The 16,851-nt window shown below is 34.7% G+C and overlaps 1 protein-coding gene across 3 annotated transcripts in view; it reads right to left on the bottom strand.

The window, feature by feature from the left end:
- LOC138713900 (protein Aster-B-like) overlaps window positions 1-16,851 on the bottom strand; it is a 90,248-nt gene that overhangs the window by 70,245 nt on the left and 3,152 nt on the right. For 2 of the 3 annotated variants that reach the window (XM_069846408.1, XM_069846410.1), the window contains exon 2: window positions 9,692-9,826. The exons of the other annotated variant lie outside the window; for it this stretch is intronic. In XM_069846408.1, coding sequence (XP_069702509.1) covers window positions 9,692-9,826 — 135 coding nt within the window. The remainder of the gene's footprint in view (window positions 1-9,691; window positions 9,827-16,851) is intronic. 3 annotated transcript variants of the gene reach the window in all.

Genomic DNA, 16,851 nt, shown 5'->3' on the forward strand with positions numbered 1-16,851 from the left:
ATTATTACAAATAGCATCAAAACAACGGAAAATGAAATTGCCTTCTTTTATTAAAAGAGGACAGTGACTACATCTATGTTATCTATAATGTGATAAGTTGAGCTATATATAATCATAATTTTCCTTACTGTGTGTACCTAAAAATATTGTATTCATTGTATGCTTTGTACTGCACTATATTATTATTATTATTATTATTATTATTATTATTTATTATCATCATCATCAATAATTGTCTTATTTTTTTATACTTTGTATGTCTCATTTATTTTGACCTGCTGTTCACATTTTATTATGCTTTTTCCTTTTTTTCTGTACGTTATATATTATGTCTGATTTCTACTTGCTTGGTGTTTACATTTTTTTATTATTATTATCTAATAATTTAATAACACAATCCCAAGGGAAAAAATGGAACTCTTCTGCATCATAATCCACAGTTAATTCCCGATTTACCACGAAAATCGTCTGTAGCTGCATTTAGATTGGCAACAGGCCATGATTGTTTGGCCAAACACCTGCATAGAATTGGAATATATCAGTCCCCTAACTGTCCATTGTGCAACTCAAACCAAGAAATGGATTCGGAACATCTCAAAATCTGTGCTTCAGTGGCTGGTCATGATAATATCTTTGAAAAATATTGGAGTGCAAGAGGTCTAATGACTTCATTGTCAAATGCCTGGCATTAGAAAACAACAACAACAACATTATTATTATATTATTCAATTTTGTGTGTAAAATTGTAGTGTACTTTGTAAATTTGTAGTGTTTTTTGCAACGTAGTTTTACTCCTGGTTGAGTGTTAGAGAAGGCCGTATGGCCTTAACTCTGCCAGGTTAAATAAATAAATTATTATTATTATTATTATTATTATTATTATTATTATGTCCAGAGCATAAATGAAGGTAAGATATTAAATGTTATGTTTTATTTAACGACGCTCGCAACTGCAGAGGTTATATCAGCGTCGCCAGATGTGCCGGAATTTTGTCCCGCAGGAGTTCTTTTACATGCCAGTAAAGCTACTGACATGAGCCTGTCACATTTAAGCACACTTAAATGCCATCGACCTGGCCCGGGATCGAACCCGCAACCTTGGGCATAGAAGGCTAGTGCTATACCAACTCGCCAACTAGATCGACTGAAGGTAAGATTCCGATGACTTTCAAACTCCATCAACCCCCGCACAGTTTCCATTAAGTGACCCGGGAAATTCCAAGGCTGAGTACGCAGTCACACCATAACAGCGTTTGTCATTTCTACGTGATCAGTAGACACTTCGGATTTAGTGAACCTTGGCTATAGTGAACGAAATACGCGAGTTTGCAAAGGTTCACTATATCCGGAGTTGACTGTACTTTGATACACGCATCATTTGCAAAAGAAGAAAGTCTGCTGCCCAGTGCAGAGTTTGAACAACCGACATTACACATTAAAATACATGCAGAGTACACTACTAATTAATATACGCCCACTTATATAGAAAAGTACTAATCCAATAATATTAGGTTTGTTCGTACAGCAGTTTCTGACAGTTTGCAACTTCCATTAGCATGCACACATAGACTTTTCTGCTCATAAATTCCAAGTTCGCATGCTCATGGCAGTGGCAAACTGTCGGAAACTGCTGTATGAACAAACCTATTATAAAATTATAACATCTTCAAATATGCAGTAATCCTACAGTTGACAATTTCAGTACATCTATTGTATAAAAATACTCCACTAACCAATTCTGAATAGTGATGCAGTTTTTTTTCCCCCCAATTTAAATATTCTTCGATTTAATATTAGAAAACCAAATAAGGCGACATAAGCAAGACATTCAAGGGAAAAATGGGTAATGTACAACTTTTAGTAAACTGCTAAATTTGTCATTATTTGTGTACATCAGCTTTTACATTATCAATTCGCTCATTAGTACAAAACAGACATTCTCCTAAACATCCAATATTCATTGCTAACAAATATTATACTCATTTGTTGGCCCGCTGGAAAAAGAGTTCAGTTTTCACCAATAGATACTCATGTCAGTAATGTGAACTCAACATCATTGGTTTGAGGACAGTACACAGGGCATTAAATTAATTTATTTTTCCGTTTTATGAATAACCTTCAGTAGATAGAAGAAAACTTTTAATAACACTGATTAAAAAAAAAAAACAAAATGGTTTGAACATTTTAAAGGAATACAGAGAGTCGAATGTAACTACCATAAAAAGATAAAACATGTGAGGATAGAGAACTTCGGAAGAAATCGTGTTTGAACACAACCTGCAATAGCAGTAATATTTTTTGACAACTTAGGCATAAAATGATCACAAGTACTGTATTTTTTGTATTTTGTTTTACAGTATCCCTTACAGGAGATTTCTATTTAACAATACAAACTGTATTCTGCAGTTAAGTTTTCATACACAGAAATTAAGAACCATTTCATCCAAAATTCCAAGACTTTAGACTTTAGCCATTAAACCTTACGCAGCTCAGGAATGAGTTTTTAAAAATGGCCAATCATTACAAGAGTCATTATCTTTCAATGTAATGTGAAATTGAAAATTATATTTTAATTACAGATCTAAAACACACCATCATAAAACTGCATGGCTCTCTTCAGTGCAAAAACAAAAGATCTTACTTGTACTTACAGAAAACAATGATCAGTGAGTGTATCCACACATCTTTACAGAACAAATTCTTACCATATTATATTATACACCTCTACAAAGATGCGAAAACCAAAAAGCTGATACAAAAGCGTGTTCTTCACATGACCCATGTCAGCACATTAAACAAAGTCGCACACATAAGCACGCATACATGCATAATATATATTATGTTAATTTCATTATATTTTTAGAAAAAAAAAAAGCAGATGCATCTACTACGTACAATAGTGCTATGAATGAAATACAACAAGAATGAATACAGTCTCAAAACTGCTAGAGCTGTAGTTTTTTTTTTTCTCCATCAAAGTATATTCACAAATTTAGCATTAAGCTAAACAGAGCACTCAGTAGTAAAATTCAATGACATATATATCCAAATATGATCCAGTTATTAATTGTCACATGATAAATCAGTTTAATTTTGAAGTTATAAGTACAATGTTTATAAAATACAAAATTTATGTATGATGTACTGTACACTTATATTTATTTTCAATTTCAACACCTTCTGGGTCAAATACAAGGATGGAGTACAAGAAGTTACAAAGACAAGTACAGTAAAACCCCGATAAAATGCTGTTCAAGGGACCGGGTGTAAACCGCATATTAACTGGGACCGCGTATTAGGCGGGTATGCTAATTTTGACTTATATACAGTATCTAGTAGCATTTTTCTTTATTGAAATACATGATTCATGAAAGGTAATACAGTATTACCAGTACTCTCTTATGTAATTACTGTACTGTACGTTAAAGACATTTACCATACTGTATGTATGTACTGTACTTAATTCTTTCGAAAAGAGTCATTTATAGTTGTTTGCCGTGTGTGTGTTCTCCAAGTCCTCATGTTTACCACACTTCACTCCCTTGTGCTTGTGCTTACATCCTTCCGACGTCGCAGCTGTAGTGATTGAGTCGCGATTTTTTATTAACGTTCTTAATGTCGATGATGTGATTCCTAATGCATCAGAGAGTTGTTTCTGAGTAAGAGTACTGTTTTCACCATACTTTCGTAAGATTTACAATTTTTCCGACACAGAAAGGGCTTTTTGAGAGAAAAGTTAGCAAGAGGGTGAGGTATTGTAACTGTATGTAGGCTTTAAGCGCGCAGATAAGGAGTCGAATAAGAGAGTGTAACAAGAGGGTGGGGTATACTAAGGTATGAAGTATGAAGGTTTAAATGCGCAGGTAAAGGGTCGAATACCAATACTTTTCAGGTTAATGGCACCAGTGAGTTCAATGACCAAGATGTTTCATTGCTGTTACGGTACATTGCTGAAAATTACATCGAAAATATTCCACAAAAACAGCATATTATGCGGGACTTGAGCGCAACAAACGGGGTATTTTATAAATGCGTTATATATGAAATGTGCAGGAACCGGATTAAAAAAAGCGTATTACACGGGATAGCGTAATATGCGGGCGCGTCTTAAAGAGGTTTTACTGTATCTTCTTCCATCCGCTATTTTAATATGTAAATGTGGTGTCGATCTCCTATCTTTGTAAGCACATTTTGTTTCATAAGTCCAACTCGAAAACGATTTCTCTTTTAATTCTACAAATAATAACCTCAATGTTTTCTCAATACGAGCCATTTTACACAAAATTAATATGTAACACACACAAGCATGTACTTTTCCTTAAATGTACGGTGAGAAACATCACAAAGCATAATTCTGGTTGCATAAAAAATCACTTTGAAAGCAATCATTCCTTGCAGCATCTACTGCAGTGCAGCAGTGTGCATAAAAATTATCAAGTGCTTATCTACATTTAACTTTGAGGCTGTATACGTCCATACAAACAGTACTGATTTATAATTACTTTGAAATTTAAATTGTTTCATTCTCTGGCACTAGACATACCGTTTTGACTGAAATCTGCATTAAGGGGAGAGGACGGTATTTTTTTTTTAACTTTTTTCCTATTTGGTATAAAATATTATTTTTTTTTTGTATGTAGAGAGCTCATAGCCGTAGCAAATCAACCAAAAATAAATATTTTGAAAAAAAATTTTTGGGGGCCCAGATTTGAAAAAAAAATATACCAAATGCAAGATTTTACTAAAACTGATATATCTAAACCATTTTTAAAGGTAGATTGATCCAGTTTTTTGCAATGTACTTGCAAAATCTTGCTCTACAAACTGTCTGTAACAGAATTTTGAATGTTGGGTAACTTTCAGTGCTGGACCCCGGACTCATTTCACCGGCACTATCACCTTCATTTCATTCAGACGCTAAATAACTAAAGATGTTGATAAAGCATCGTAAAATAACCTACTAAAAAAAAAACAGAATTTTGATATTTGTCCCTACGTTTGTAAAATAAACAATTAAAATTTAATAACACTTTTCTGAATTCCTTTCATGCAAACAAACGGAAGTAGTTTTAAAATGAAATCAATTAACAAAATTCTGTTACAGAGAAAAGTTTCCTAATAATTTAAAGAAGGTGTGTTCTAAATTTCATGCATGTATCTTTAATAGTTCAGGAATTATATCCATTTTTGTCTGGGGATGTAGAAAAAAAATAAAGTTACCGTAAACCGATAAATGGGGGCGAGTGATTTAAAAATCCATAGCGCAGGAAGTTTAAAAATGGCGTCTCAACATCCGATAAGGGCACAAATACCCACGAAATGTTATGCAATGCATTCCACATATATCAAAGAGTACTTTAAAGAAATTTTTTTTTTTTAATTCAATTTCCCGGAAACAACAATAAAAGTGGGAGAGTGATTTAAAAATTCATAATGCAGGAAGTTTAAAAATGGCGTCTCAACATCTGATAAGGACACAAATATCCACAAAATATTATGCTATGCATTCCACGCATATCACAGAGTATTTTAAAGAAAAAAATTTTTTTTTTTAAATTCAATTTACCGGAAACAACAATAAAAGTGGGAGAGTGATTTAAAAATCCATAATGCAGGAAGTTTAAAATGGCGTCTCAACATCTGATAAGGGCACAAATACCCACAAAATATTATGCTATGCATTCCACACATATCACAGAGTATTTTAAAGAAAAAAAAAATTTTTTTTTTTAATTTACTCATTTTTCACCAAAAAATACCATCCTCTCCCCTTAAAGCACTTGTTTTTAACTAGAGAAACTTCTGCCTCAAATTTTCAATTCAATATGAACGACATTTCCTATAAAATTGAAAGCATTTCCCACAATGGCAATATCTTATTCTTTGTTATGTAATCACGTAACATTACAAATTCTCATTACTGTATGTTTATGGCTGTAGCAGCATATTAAAACATCAATCACATCTAGTAATTACATAAGAGTTCTTACTCTGTTTCTGACAACTACAAGGTTGCTATGACATCCACATATCAAACTTTGTAACATGAAACTAACTCTTACTGAAATTTTAAATCTGTACATTTTGTTCGAAAAATTATATAACAAATGCCCTACAATCATTATAACGTGTAATTAGAGTGACATTCGAGTTTCATGGAGTGAGGAGCAGAGAGACAAAGGCACTGAATGATGTGAAGTCCGTGGTCATGGTAACAAACAGTGATTAAAGCTACCTCGATATTTAAGAGTTTTTAAACTTTTTACACCTGAATAACAGATTTTTGTGAAAGTATGTACACTTTAGATGTTTTTATCTATTGTTGAAACATGAGACAATTGCATTCCCTCCCACCCCTCTAATTTTTATCACGAAAACTATGTGCACAATTTTGTAGAGTACATTCAAGTCAAATTGTGAAAATGGCAAGCACACTATAAAGTGTAAAATGTGTTCTGTGAACAGATTAATAAGAGGGAGTGTTTCTGCACACTGGTACAAAACAATAGACGTACAATATGAATAATTTCGAGGGAAAAATTGTTCCGGGGCCGGGTATCGAACCTGGGAGCTTTGGTTAAACGTATCAACGCTCTACCAACTGAGCTCCCGGGAACTCTACCAGCCACCGAACCAATTTTTCCCTCTATATCCACAGACCTCAAAGTGGGCTGACAACCATCAAGCAACCAACATTGTGTGCACACTAACTCTGTGTGACTTAAATTGTGGTTTTCCTTTTAACGAACAGTGACGTGTATTATGCAAATCAAGCTTTCAGGTATAACTCCCTATAAAGTTGATTTGAATAATTTCGAGGAAAAATTGTTCCAGGGCCAGGCACAGAGAGAGAAAAAAAGAGAGAGAGAGAGAGAGGGGGAGAGGGAGGGTAGGAGAGGAGGCAGGGGGAAGGGAAAGGGGGAGGGAGGGGAGAGGGACACACACCCCCTCCCACGCACGCGCATAGCTATGAATTGTATGCGTCAAAATCTGTATAATTTCTGTAACTTTTATTTATTTTTTTGGTATGCTCTGTAAATAGCAACCTCCAACTGGGGAATCCAGATTATTTTAATAAAGTCCTCATACAGATTCCGAAAATAAACTAGTGTTCAAGAAATTTTTTTCTGTTTACAATAGTATTGAAATATATCACTATTGACTATGGAAAGTAAAGAAAACAATATGAAAATTTAGAAGAAGGAAACTTGGAAGAAAATGAAGTGGAGAAGGAAAGTCGGTGAAGCAGAAGACAGGAAGATAGCAAGAGAGAAACAAAGGGGGAGAAGTTGAAAAGGCTTACTTACTTACTTACAAATGGCTTTTAAGGAACCCGAAGGTTCATTGCCGCCCTCACATAAGCCCGCCATCGGTCCCTATCCTGAGCAAGATTAATCCAGTCTCCATCATCATATCCCACCTTCCTCAAATGCATTTTAATATTATCCTCCCATCTACGTCTCGGCCTCCCTAAAGGTCTTTTTCCCTCCGGTCTCCCTACTACCACTCTATATGCATTTCTGGATTCGCCCATACGTGCTACATGCCCTGCCCATCTCAAACGTCTCGATTTTATGTTCCTAATTATGTTAGGTGAAGAATACAATGCGTGCAGTTCTGCGTTGTGTAACTTTCTCCATTCTCCTGTAGCTTCATCCCGCTTAGCCCCAAATATTTTCCTAAGCACCTTATTCTCAAACACCCTTAACCTATGTTCCTCTCTCAGAGTGAGAGTCCAAGTTTCACAACCATACAGAAGAACCGGTAATATAACTGTTTTATAAATTCTAACTTTCAGATTTTTTGACAGCAGACTGGATGATAAAATCTTCTCAACCGAATAATAACAGGCATTTCCCATATTTATTCTGCGTTTAATTTCCTCCCGAGTGTCATTTATATTTGTTACTGTTGCTCCAAGATATTTGAATTTTTCCACCTCTTCGAAGGATAAATCTCCAATTTTTATATTTCCATTTCGTACAATATTCTGGTCACGAGACATAATCAAGTTGAAAAGGCTATGAAAGGAAAAAAAAAACGGAAGAGGAGAAGATAAAAAGATGCCTAATGGAAGTGGAAAAGAAAGATTAAGAGCCAGTGAGAGTGAGAATAAGTGAAAAAGTGAACAGGCATGCCTACTTGTGTAAATGAAGCAACATTTTTTTTTTTGTGAATATAACCTGACACATGCCATACAAGGCTAACTGTAATGCAGCACAGATAAAATACATTATTATTTTAGAATGACACATTTAAAATCTAGAAGTTGAACAACAGATACACATTTCGTAATACTGTCACTTAAACATCTAGGGGCCGTATTCATAAACATTCTTAGCGCTGGCTTCCAGTGGATGATGAGTGAACTAAAGGTACGGTCACACGTCGCTACTTTTGCTGCGCAACTTTTGTACTGCAGCTGCAAAAGTTGCGTGTCGTGTTCACACGTAAGCCAAAAGTAGCACGCTGCATGCTACTTTTCGTGCTGCGCAACCCGAGTGCTGCAAAAGTTGCAACTGGAGGTTGCGAGTCTGTTCATACACAAGGCGCTACTTTTGCAGCCGCAGTCATGCTGCAGGTTCCCATCTCCGTGTTGACTTCTCAATATACATTTTGTGATTATGTTCGCATTATTAATAAACTCATGCCAAAGCTTACTTATCTATTATTTGCTTTTCAGTCGTAACTAGTATTCAGAAATTGGCATTATTTTTACTATAAAGCTTTTAAAAACGCCTATATACTTAAATCATAACCAACAGCATATTCACGGAATCAATGTTGGCAACCCTCCTGTTTGAAACTACGCTACAGAAAATTAAACAAATTAATTATATCGTCACCAAATATGGTCAGACTGTGTTGTGCATTTAATAACTGTTACAAATCATTTATTTTCATCACATCTAACATTAAAATATATCCAAACAATAAAAGTATCATTGGCACATTTGGGTGGCAACACTGGCCGCAAACGCAGCAAAAGTTTAAACAAAACCGATATCAAAAATGCTGCGGCTGCAACCCTAAGAACCTGCGCGCAGCATGGAAAAGTAGCGGGCAGCAGGTTTGGCAGCCGCTACTTTTCGGGTTGCACTGTTGTTCACACGTCGCAGTACGAGAGTTGCGCAGTTTTTTGTACTGCAGCGCTGCAAAAGTAGCGATGTGTGACCGTACCTTAACATTTTTCGTATTCATAAACCAGTGTTAGCGATATGATATATTAATCCTATACAAGTAACCAGTCGATAGCCGGGGCTAGTGTAGCACGCTCTTAGTGCGGGGTAGCGAAATGTCTATGAATAGCACCCTAGATGTCCAATAAATAATTTAAGGTCACCCGTAGAAAATGTATGAATTACAGAATAATGTTTCAGAAATTCTGCAAGTCTTAGTTACCCCCTCTTAGGCAACACAAGCCACAATCCTTCCTTCCTATGGCACTTTGGCTCGTTTTCGGGCCATGGCCTTCCCAACTTTCTTTCTCCAATACATCCTATCTAATTCTGCTGTTCACAAGCTACAAAGCGTGTTGCAATATAGCACACAGCTTAAATTCAAGAACATAACACATCTATATGCATAACATATGCTACACTTAGTGGTGCATTACTAAAGCAGTTTCTGCCAACTACCCTACACATTCAAATAGTAATTTTGATAAGCCAAATTGTTCAACCAAGATTACCGTAAGTCCAGAGTATTTGCTATATGTTGATTGGTAATGGTTGGCAATGTCATAGCCCCAAACGTGAGGGAAGGACTGATGCTACTTCCAATCACGTCGTGACTAGAAATGAGCAGGTTCTCCACTGACTTACGCCTGTAAATACAAATAAGACTGCATGCCTAGCACAATGTTATCAAATGAAATTATGTCCATACAACTAGGCCTACAGTCATCTACAAATACTCATATAATTATAGCATGGTTCTATAAAGATTGATCATGACTTTTCTTTATAAACACAGTCTTCATAAAATAATGGAAGATTCAGATTATATTTGCAGTGAAGGATATGTCTCTATTTTAGACAGTGTGCTGACTTATTGCATGACCCTGAATACAGAACACTATTAATCCTTCTGCAAGTTTTAAGGGCACTGGGAAGTGATTAAGACAAAAAAAAAAAACCGAATTTTCATTTTTTCCTTTTATGTATGTATATGTAGTTATATGTATGTATTTATTAACACTACAATTGGGTATACACCCGGTGTCAGTGATATATAATATACAATAATTACAATTACATGAAATAAAATAAAATAAACAAATCTATAAATAGTAGATGTAATAAACCTAGGGCTATAAATAAAAACTATTCTATAATAACGCCTACATTATGCAAAAGTAAATCTAACTTATAAGTACTTCTATTTCACCCAACTACTACCAATTTAAGTAATTACATATCATCTTAATTAATTACATACCAACTTAATTACATATCATCTTAATTAATTACATATCACCTTAATTTATTTACATATCACCTTAATTAATTACATATGAACTTAATTAATTATATATCAACTCAATTAAATACATGACACAACTTAAATAATTACACTGCACCTCCAATTGCATTTTCAGTCTAATCTTCTCAACCTTTCCTTAAATGTATTGATTTTAAGAGGACCACCCTGAAAGATTGCCGCAGGTAAGCTGTTCCAGTCTACTATTGTGCGGTTAACAAAGGAAAATTTTTCCACGTCCCTTCTTTGTTTTCTACATTTAAACTTCCTAATATGATCAGTCCTTCCTAAGTATGATGGTGTTGCTGATCTAGCATTGATATCGGTCCATGCTTTGTGTCCCATTTGTGCCTTAAACAATGCGGTGAGTCTGGTTTTTCGTCGCCTTGATTTGAGAAGTTCCCACCCTAAGTCTTTTACTATCTCCTCACCATGTCCCTTCCCCATTTTGACATATTTTGCTGCCTTGTGTTGGACCTTTTCTATTGAATCGATTTGGTTTTGTCTGTACGGATCCCAACCTACTGCTCCACATTCAATAATTGGGCAAACAAGGGTTTTGTACGCTAATTCTTTTGACTTTCGGTTAGATTTCTTCAGAATACGCATAGAGAAATGTAGTGCTTTCCAGGCTTTCCTTGTGGTATTAGTGACTTGTTCCTCCCAACCCAGTTTGTTACTTAAATATATACCTAGGTATTTAAAAAATCCAGAAACTTTTGCTTAACAAGTAGGCTACGTATTGTTTTTATCTTGATTTCGAACATTTAAATGCTTGAAAATAAAGTTTTAAAAGGGCCCTGACTGTCACACCCACTTCATGTTTATAGGCTCAATTGCTTAAGGTTTGAAAAAAAACTTAGAGGCTCACTGAAGTCCTTACACTAAGGTTTCTCATAACTTGTCCTAAACCAGTAAAAAAAGCGCTGGAATGGCACGCATTCTGATTCATCTGTTTTCTGTGCCCAAATCGGATTATTCAAAGAATTTCCTGGGCTTCTTGACACTGCCACGTTTCTTCTCCTGAACTTCACTAAGTTTCAGATTGGTTACAAAGCAATTCAAGTTTTTTTTTTTTCTGGCTAAGATTCTTGAAAACTTCATATCCCATTTTCTTTTCACCCAAGAATCCAAGAGAAGAGGTGAACAAGCATACAACAGTAGCCACGTCCATGTCTGTTGATTGCAATGCTTGCTTATAGGCCTAACATCAAATCTCGAACAGAGTACCAGAGATATGGTTCATTTCACTTAAGTACGAGTTTCCACAAATTTGCCAACCCCTAAAACCTGCTGCTCTGGACAAGTGTCCAGTTTTCCACCCCATAAATATGGCTCTGATAGTAAGAGTCATTGAAGTATATATATGAAGTCCACAAATTAAAAATAACCTGTTCAGAATGGATAATGACTTAGCTGAGAATTACTCACTGTTGGAAACAATTAAACAAGTTCCCTAGATTTACTTTTCTTCCAAAACAAGTTAGACGAAGGATTCCTATACCCCTTTCAATTTCACCACTCTTACCTAACTTCGAACTTGCCAATTATGGTAGCCAGTAAACAATCATGAAATGGCTACACCACTTTGACTTTGAGAGGAAGCAGTAATTCTATTAAAAATCATCATTCAAGAAGAAACTTTCAGTCATAAGAAGTAATAAGGAGAAGCATTATTATCTGAAGACTAAGAGAAATATTACGACAAACTATTGCAAAGAATGGAAGTTATTTTGAGAAAGTTAATTAAAATCATAAGGAAGAATAAAACCATGAAGTCATTAAAATAACTACCAATCTTCATTGAACAGTTCTCTTAATAATTATCACTGGCACCCATTTCCTATTAATTTAAATAATTTTCAAGCAAAAGAAACACAACTTGGGTTGTATTTCCTAGAGTCATATACCGGTACCCACATAAATACAAAATATTTCAACAATTTGTCATTACAAGAATTTATACCGTGTATTTTCTGGGTATAGACCATAGGAATTTAACGTTGGAAAAAGAAACCTATGTATAAACATAATGAAGAAATAACTTAATCAGTTGGATATATTTAGAAATAGCAGTTTTGACAATTTGTAAAACAAGAGAACATCATTCATGGTTGCTAAGTCAAAGCCTGATGTTTTCTTGTTTTACAAATTGTCAAAGCCTGCCAATTTCTAAACACTGCCCACTGATTAAGTTATTTCTTCATTATTATTTTTTATACATAGGTTTCTTTTACCAGCGATAAATTCCTATATCCTATACCCTGATATTTTATTTATGAGTAGTTAATATATCAAAATGGACTAATAAACAATTTTTATAAGTCAGTGAACTCCTGAAGAGGATACTTATATATTTATCCTACAACTTTCTTTGTGAAACACAATAAGCACTTTCAGTCATTAAAAACCACAGTTCAAGCCAAAGACCAAGCGTAATTTATGTTTGACAATGACAGTTCACAGCACATTTTCTCAGGTTATTCCCACTTTCCATTTCTCCATAAATCAATCATTTCTTTCACCAAAGCAAAGAATAAATAAGTATAATGTGTCACCTTCCCATATGATCAACTCCATGAAAGCAAATAAGAATACAAAATTCCTAGAAATGGTGCTGATGTCTATTCCCTCAGGTGTTACACATTGGGTGATAGCACGTAATATGGCATTATTCCAAAGATACTGTCCTTTAGCAGACATGCATATTTTTATTATATGAATACATACATACACACTTTATAAAGACGTTTATTTTGTTATGGATAATTTCTTTTGTCATTACAAAATATTTGGTTTCCTTTAGAGTTTCTCGATGATAATAATTGAATATAGGCCTAATTATTATCGAGGTACGGTACTCTAGTTTCCTTATCACAGATCTAGCAGTCCTTAGCATCTATCTATTATTTATACACAACCTACAGGAATGGACTGTTCGAAAAAATAGTTCTGAAACTCGACTCTTCTAGAGTAGTCTTGTACGTAATTAAAAAAAATCTGAATAAATAATAAATTAAAAAAATAATACAAATTAGATTGGTAACAGACAGACTCGAACCAACCTCGCAATTACTAGTCTGACATCTTATCTACTACTGGTATGCTAAAGGAACACTTCTGACATCACCTTCCTACTTCAGTCTTATAAGGGCTGTACATTAAGACCATTCGAAAGATTTTTGGATGGATATTGTTTTTCCATTTATGTAGATTAACCTCATGAAAGCTCAACAAAATCAGTGTCCGGAACACTGTGGACTCCCCTTGCCAGTAAACAAGCCAATTACATACAATAGCATTAGACATACACATCAGACAAATAGGCATAAATGACTGAACACTGTATGTTTGGTTAACAAAGCTTGAAAAATAGCAAACAATAGGCCTATCCAGCACCTACAATGTTCAATACAAAATATTTACATGTAATTAAGAAACAGTAGAATAAATCATCAATAGTGCCAGTCCTTATCCACAGAGCATAAAACAGTAACAAGATTTGAAACAGAAGATAACTTACAGATTACCAAAAATATAGAATAATCATAATACATAGGTAGGTCTAATTTGTGAACACAACAAAGCATTTAAAAGGAAAAATTTCCATTAAGATATGAAATTGTCATATAGGCTACAGTGTGTTTGTATTACTTCCTTACTGCTAAGCAAATATTATTCCTGAAGTTTTGTTACGAGGTGCAATGCCTTGCAAAGCATGGCTCTACAAGGCATGTAGACATACTGGCTTACTCAAAGGCCACTAGAAAAGGCTTCATCATTGACCTGACTCTTTGGTTTGAAACAGGAAGTCATCAGTCTGAAGAAGTTCATGGGTAAAAGAAAAACATCTATGAGCCAACAACTGACTACTTGAAGAAAAAATATCACCATCATTTCGAGGTTATTCGTTTTCTATTCAGGTGCCATGGTGTCATTACAATTTTTTTGGAAAATTTTAGAAAACAATTTGATTTACCAAATTCACTAACAGACGAAATTGTAAGTAATTTTCTCAAAAGCGTATGTCAAATATTAATTCAGCACATACATCACATGGGTCATTCCATTGTAACAAACGTTACATTCTTACATGGATTTGAACATTTGACATTTTTCTGCAGTCAACTGTAGACAAGAGCAATGCTTTGGAACATACCTGGTAATAGAGAATAGTGTGAAGATTATATAGTACCAAAAATATAATATTGTGATGGTGCATGTTCTTGGGTTTACAATTTGAAAAAATGTAACAAACGTTACATCAAAGGACATGGATTCTCAAGTTGTGAAAGACTGTTGTGATTCTCCGTTCTTACAATATTTTATGTCAGATAAAAAAAAATACAGCTTGAATCTAGGAAGATTACAGAACTAAATGACATAAACGTTTTTAATCCTACAGATGTATGTTACTTGAAAATAATTAAAAACTTAGAGTAACAAACGTTACAACAGTGTGACAAACATTACAGAGTCAGAATTGAACAGTTTGTAAAGAACATCCTAGTGATAATTTTAAAAAAAGGTAATGTTTGAGAGTACAATAACATTCTTACTCAACTAGTACAGTAAAATTTGTGTTGAAAATAAATTTTCCCCTAACTTCCTTAGGTTTAGGCAATGTGCTTAAAACTAGGTCTGGGGATATTTCATCTATATCGTCATTTGTAGGGTACACAAAGTAAGTGTTCTTTCCTTCTCTTCTTCTCATGAATTGTACACTACACATATTACTCACATAATTGAGAAGGAGTATATATCCAACATAATATTGTCCAGTTTGTGGGTAATGAACCAATACGTAATCACCAACTGATAGTTCTGAAAATTTTGAATTCATGGCATGATCAATGGAATGAGTAGATTTTGTAGGACTGCTTGTTTCTTCCTGCGTTTCTTTTATTTTATGTTTCTTAAATGGTTCAACATCTCCAGTAATTGAGAAGAGCCCAACTGTGGTGCAGCAATTTTCACACATCGGGCTTGTTGGATTCCTATCACTGGCAATGCACTTTTCCATTCTTCTACATATTTTGCAGCAATTGAGTCAATTTTACCAGCAGGGACATAAAAACAATGTATGTTGTAAATGTTAGATTTTGTGATGTCATAAAATTGCTCAGCATTTTGCACGGTAGCATTTCCTTGTAAAACTCGCTTCCATACACTGTGTTTAAGGGTAGCTCCAACACCATCATGTGGGCCCTTACCATGGTAAGACTCGTTATAGTTCCACTCAACATTACATCCTAGAATTTTGGATAATGTGTATAAGTATGATATTACCTTCCGGTTTTTAAAATGTTGTGCAGCACCATCAGTCCACAGATAAACTGAAGTTATAGGAGACTGCTTTAATGTAGACAGATAGTTTAGTAGGATTTCATTGAAAGCAGCAACTTCAGCAGTGCCATGACTCTTGTGTATCACTAATGACTGCTAAACATATTGTTGTGACATCATCAGTAGAAGATTTTCGGAAATAGCAAACTGCAGTATAGATTGTCGTTGATGTTTCAGCTGATGTGTGTGTCTAGTGTGCAGCCATAACTTCATTCTGAAATTTTGCTACATAGTTCTCAGCAAAATCTGTTAGGAGAATCAGCTGTCCTGGTTGTAGTGATGATTTTTGATTCTGCTGTTCCTTCCATTGTCTTCTTTTATTGTATATATGATTGGATAGTTGCGTTAGCTGATTCTTGAAATAAGTGAAGAATTCATTTATAGACATATCTTTTTGAACCAGATGTCCACCTTCCCATTGCTTGGTGTGAACCTCATCACAGTCATCATCAATTTTTGTAATCAGCGTGGATTCAATATCTCCACATTCTTGGTAACTTCTTTTCATACAGTTCTTATTTTCAGTTTGACAAACTGTTTCTTTCAGAAGCTCCTGGATGGTTTTTGGTTTTTCACTTGTTTTCCAGGGCGCTGCTGAAATCATTAACTGCGTATTTTCACAGTAAGGGCAGCAGCACATTATCTGATCCTTATCAGAGACCAACCTGACATGTTTCGGTCGCATTTCACAAAATTGTGATAGACCAATCTTTACATTTGGATTCTGCTCTTGAAAAAGTGTGTATACTTCACGCAAATGATATATAAGCAGTCTTTTTTGCATATATTCTTTCTTTCCATCCTCACGTATTATAATAAAATCTTGTTTTCCAGGGAGTTGGCGGGAAACATCGTCACATTCATAAAAATCCTTCACCATTTTCATAGTATCTGCAGTAATAGACAATGTAGAAGATGTGGAATGTTTTGCTGGCTGTACTAATAGATTAAATGATTCGGCAAGCTTTCTTACTACGGCTGTTTGTTTTCGAGGGCTCCTTGGAAGGTTTCTTTGTGCTCTTT

Source organism: Periplaneta americana, chromosome 14 (assembly GCF_040183065.1).
Source record: "Periplaneta americana isolate PAMFEO1 chromosome 14, P.americana_PAMFEO1_priV1, whole genome shotgun sequence".
NCBI classification, from domain to species: Eukaryota; Metazoa; Arthropoda; class Insecta; order Blattodea; family Blattidae; genus Periplaneta; species Periplaneta americana.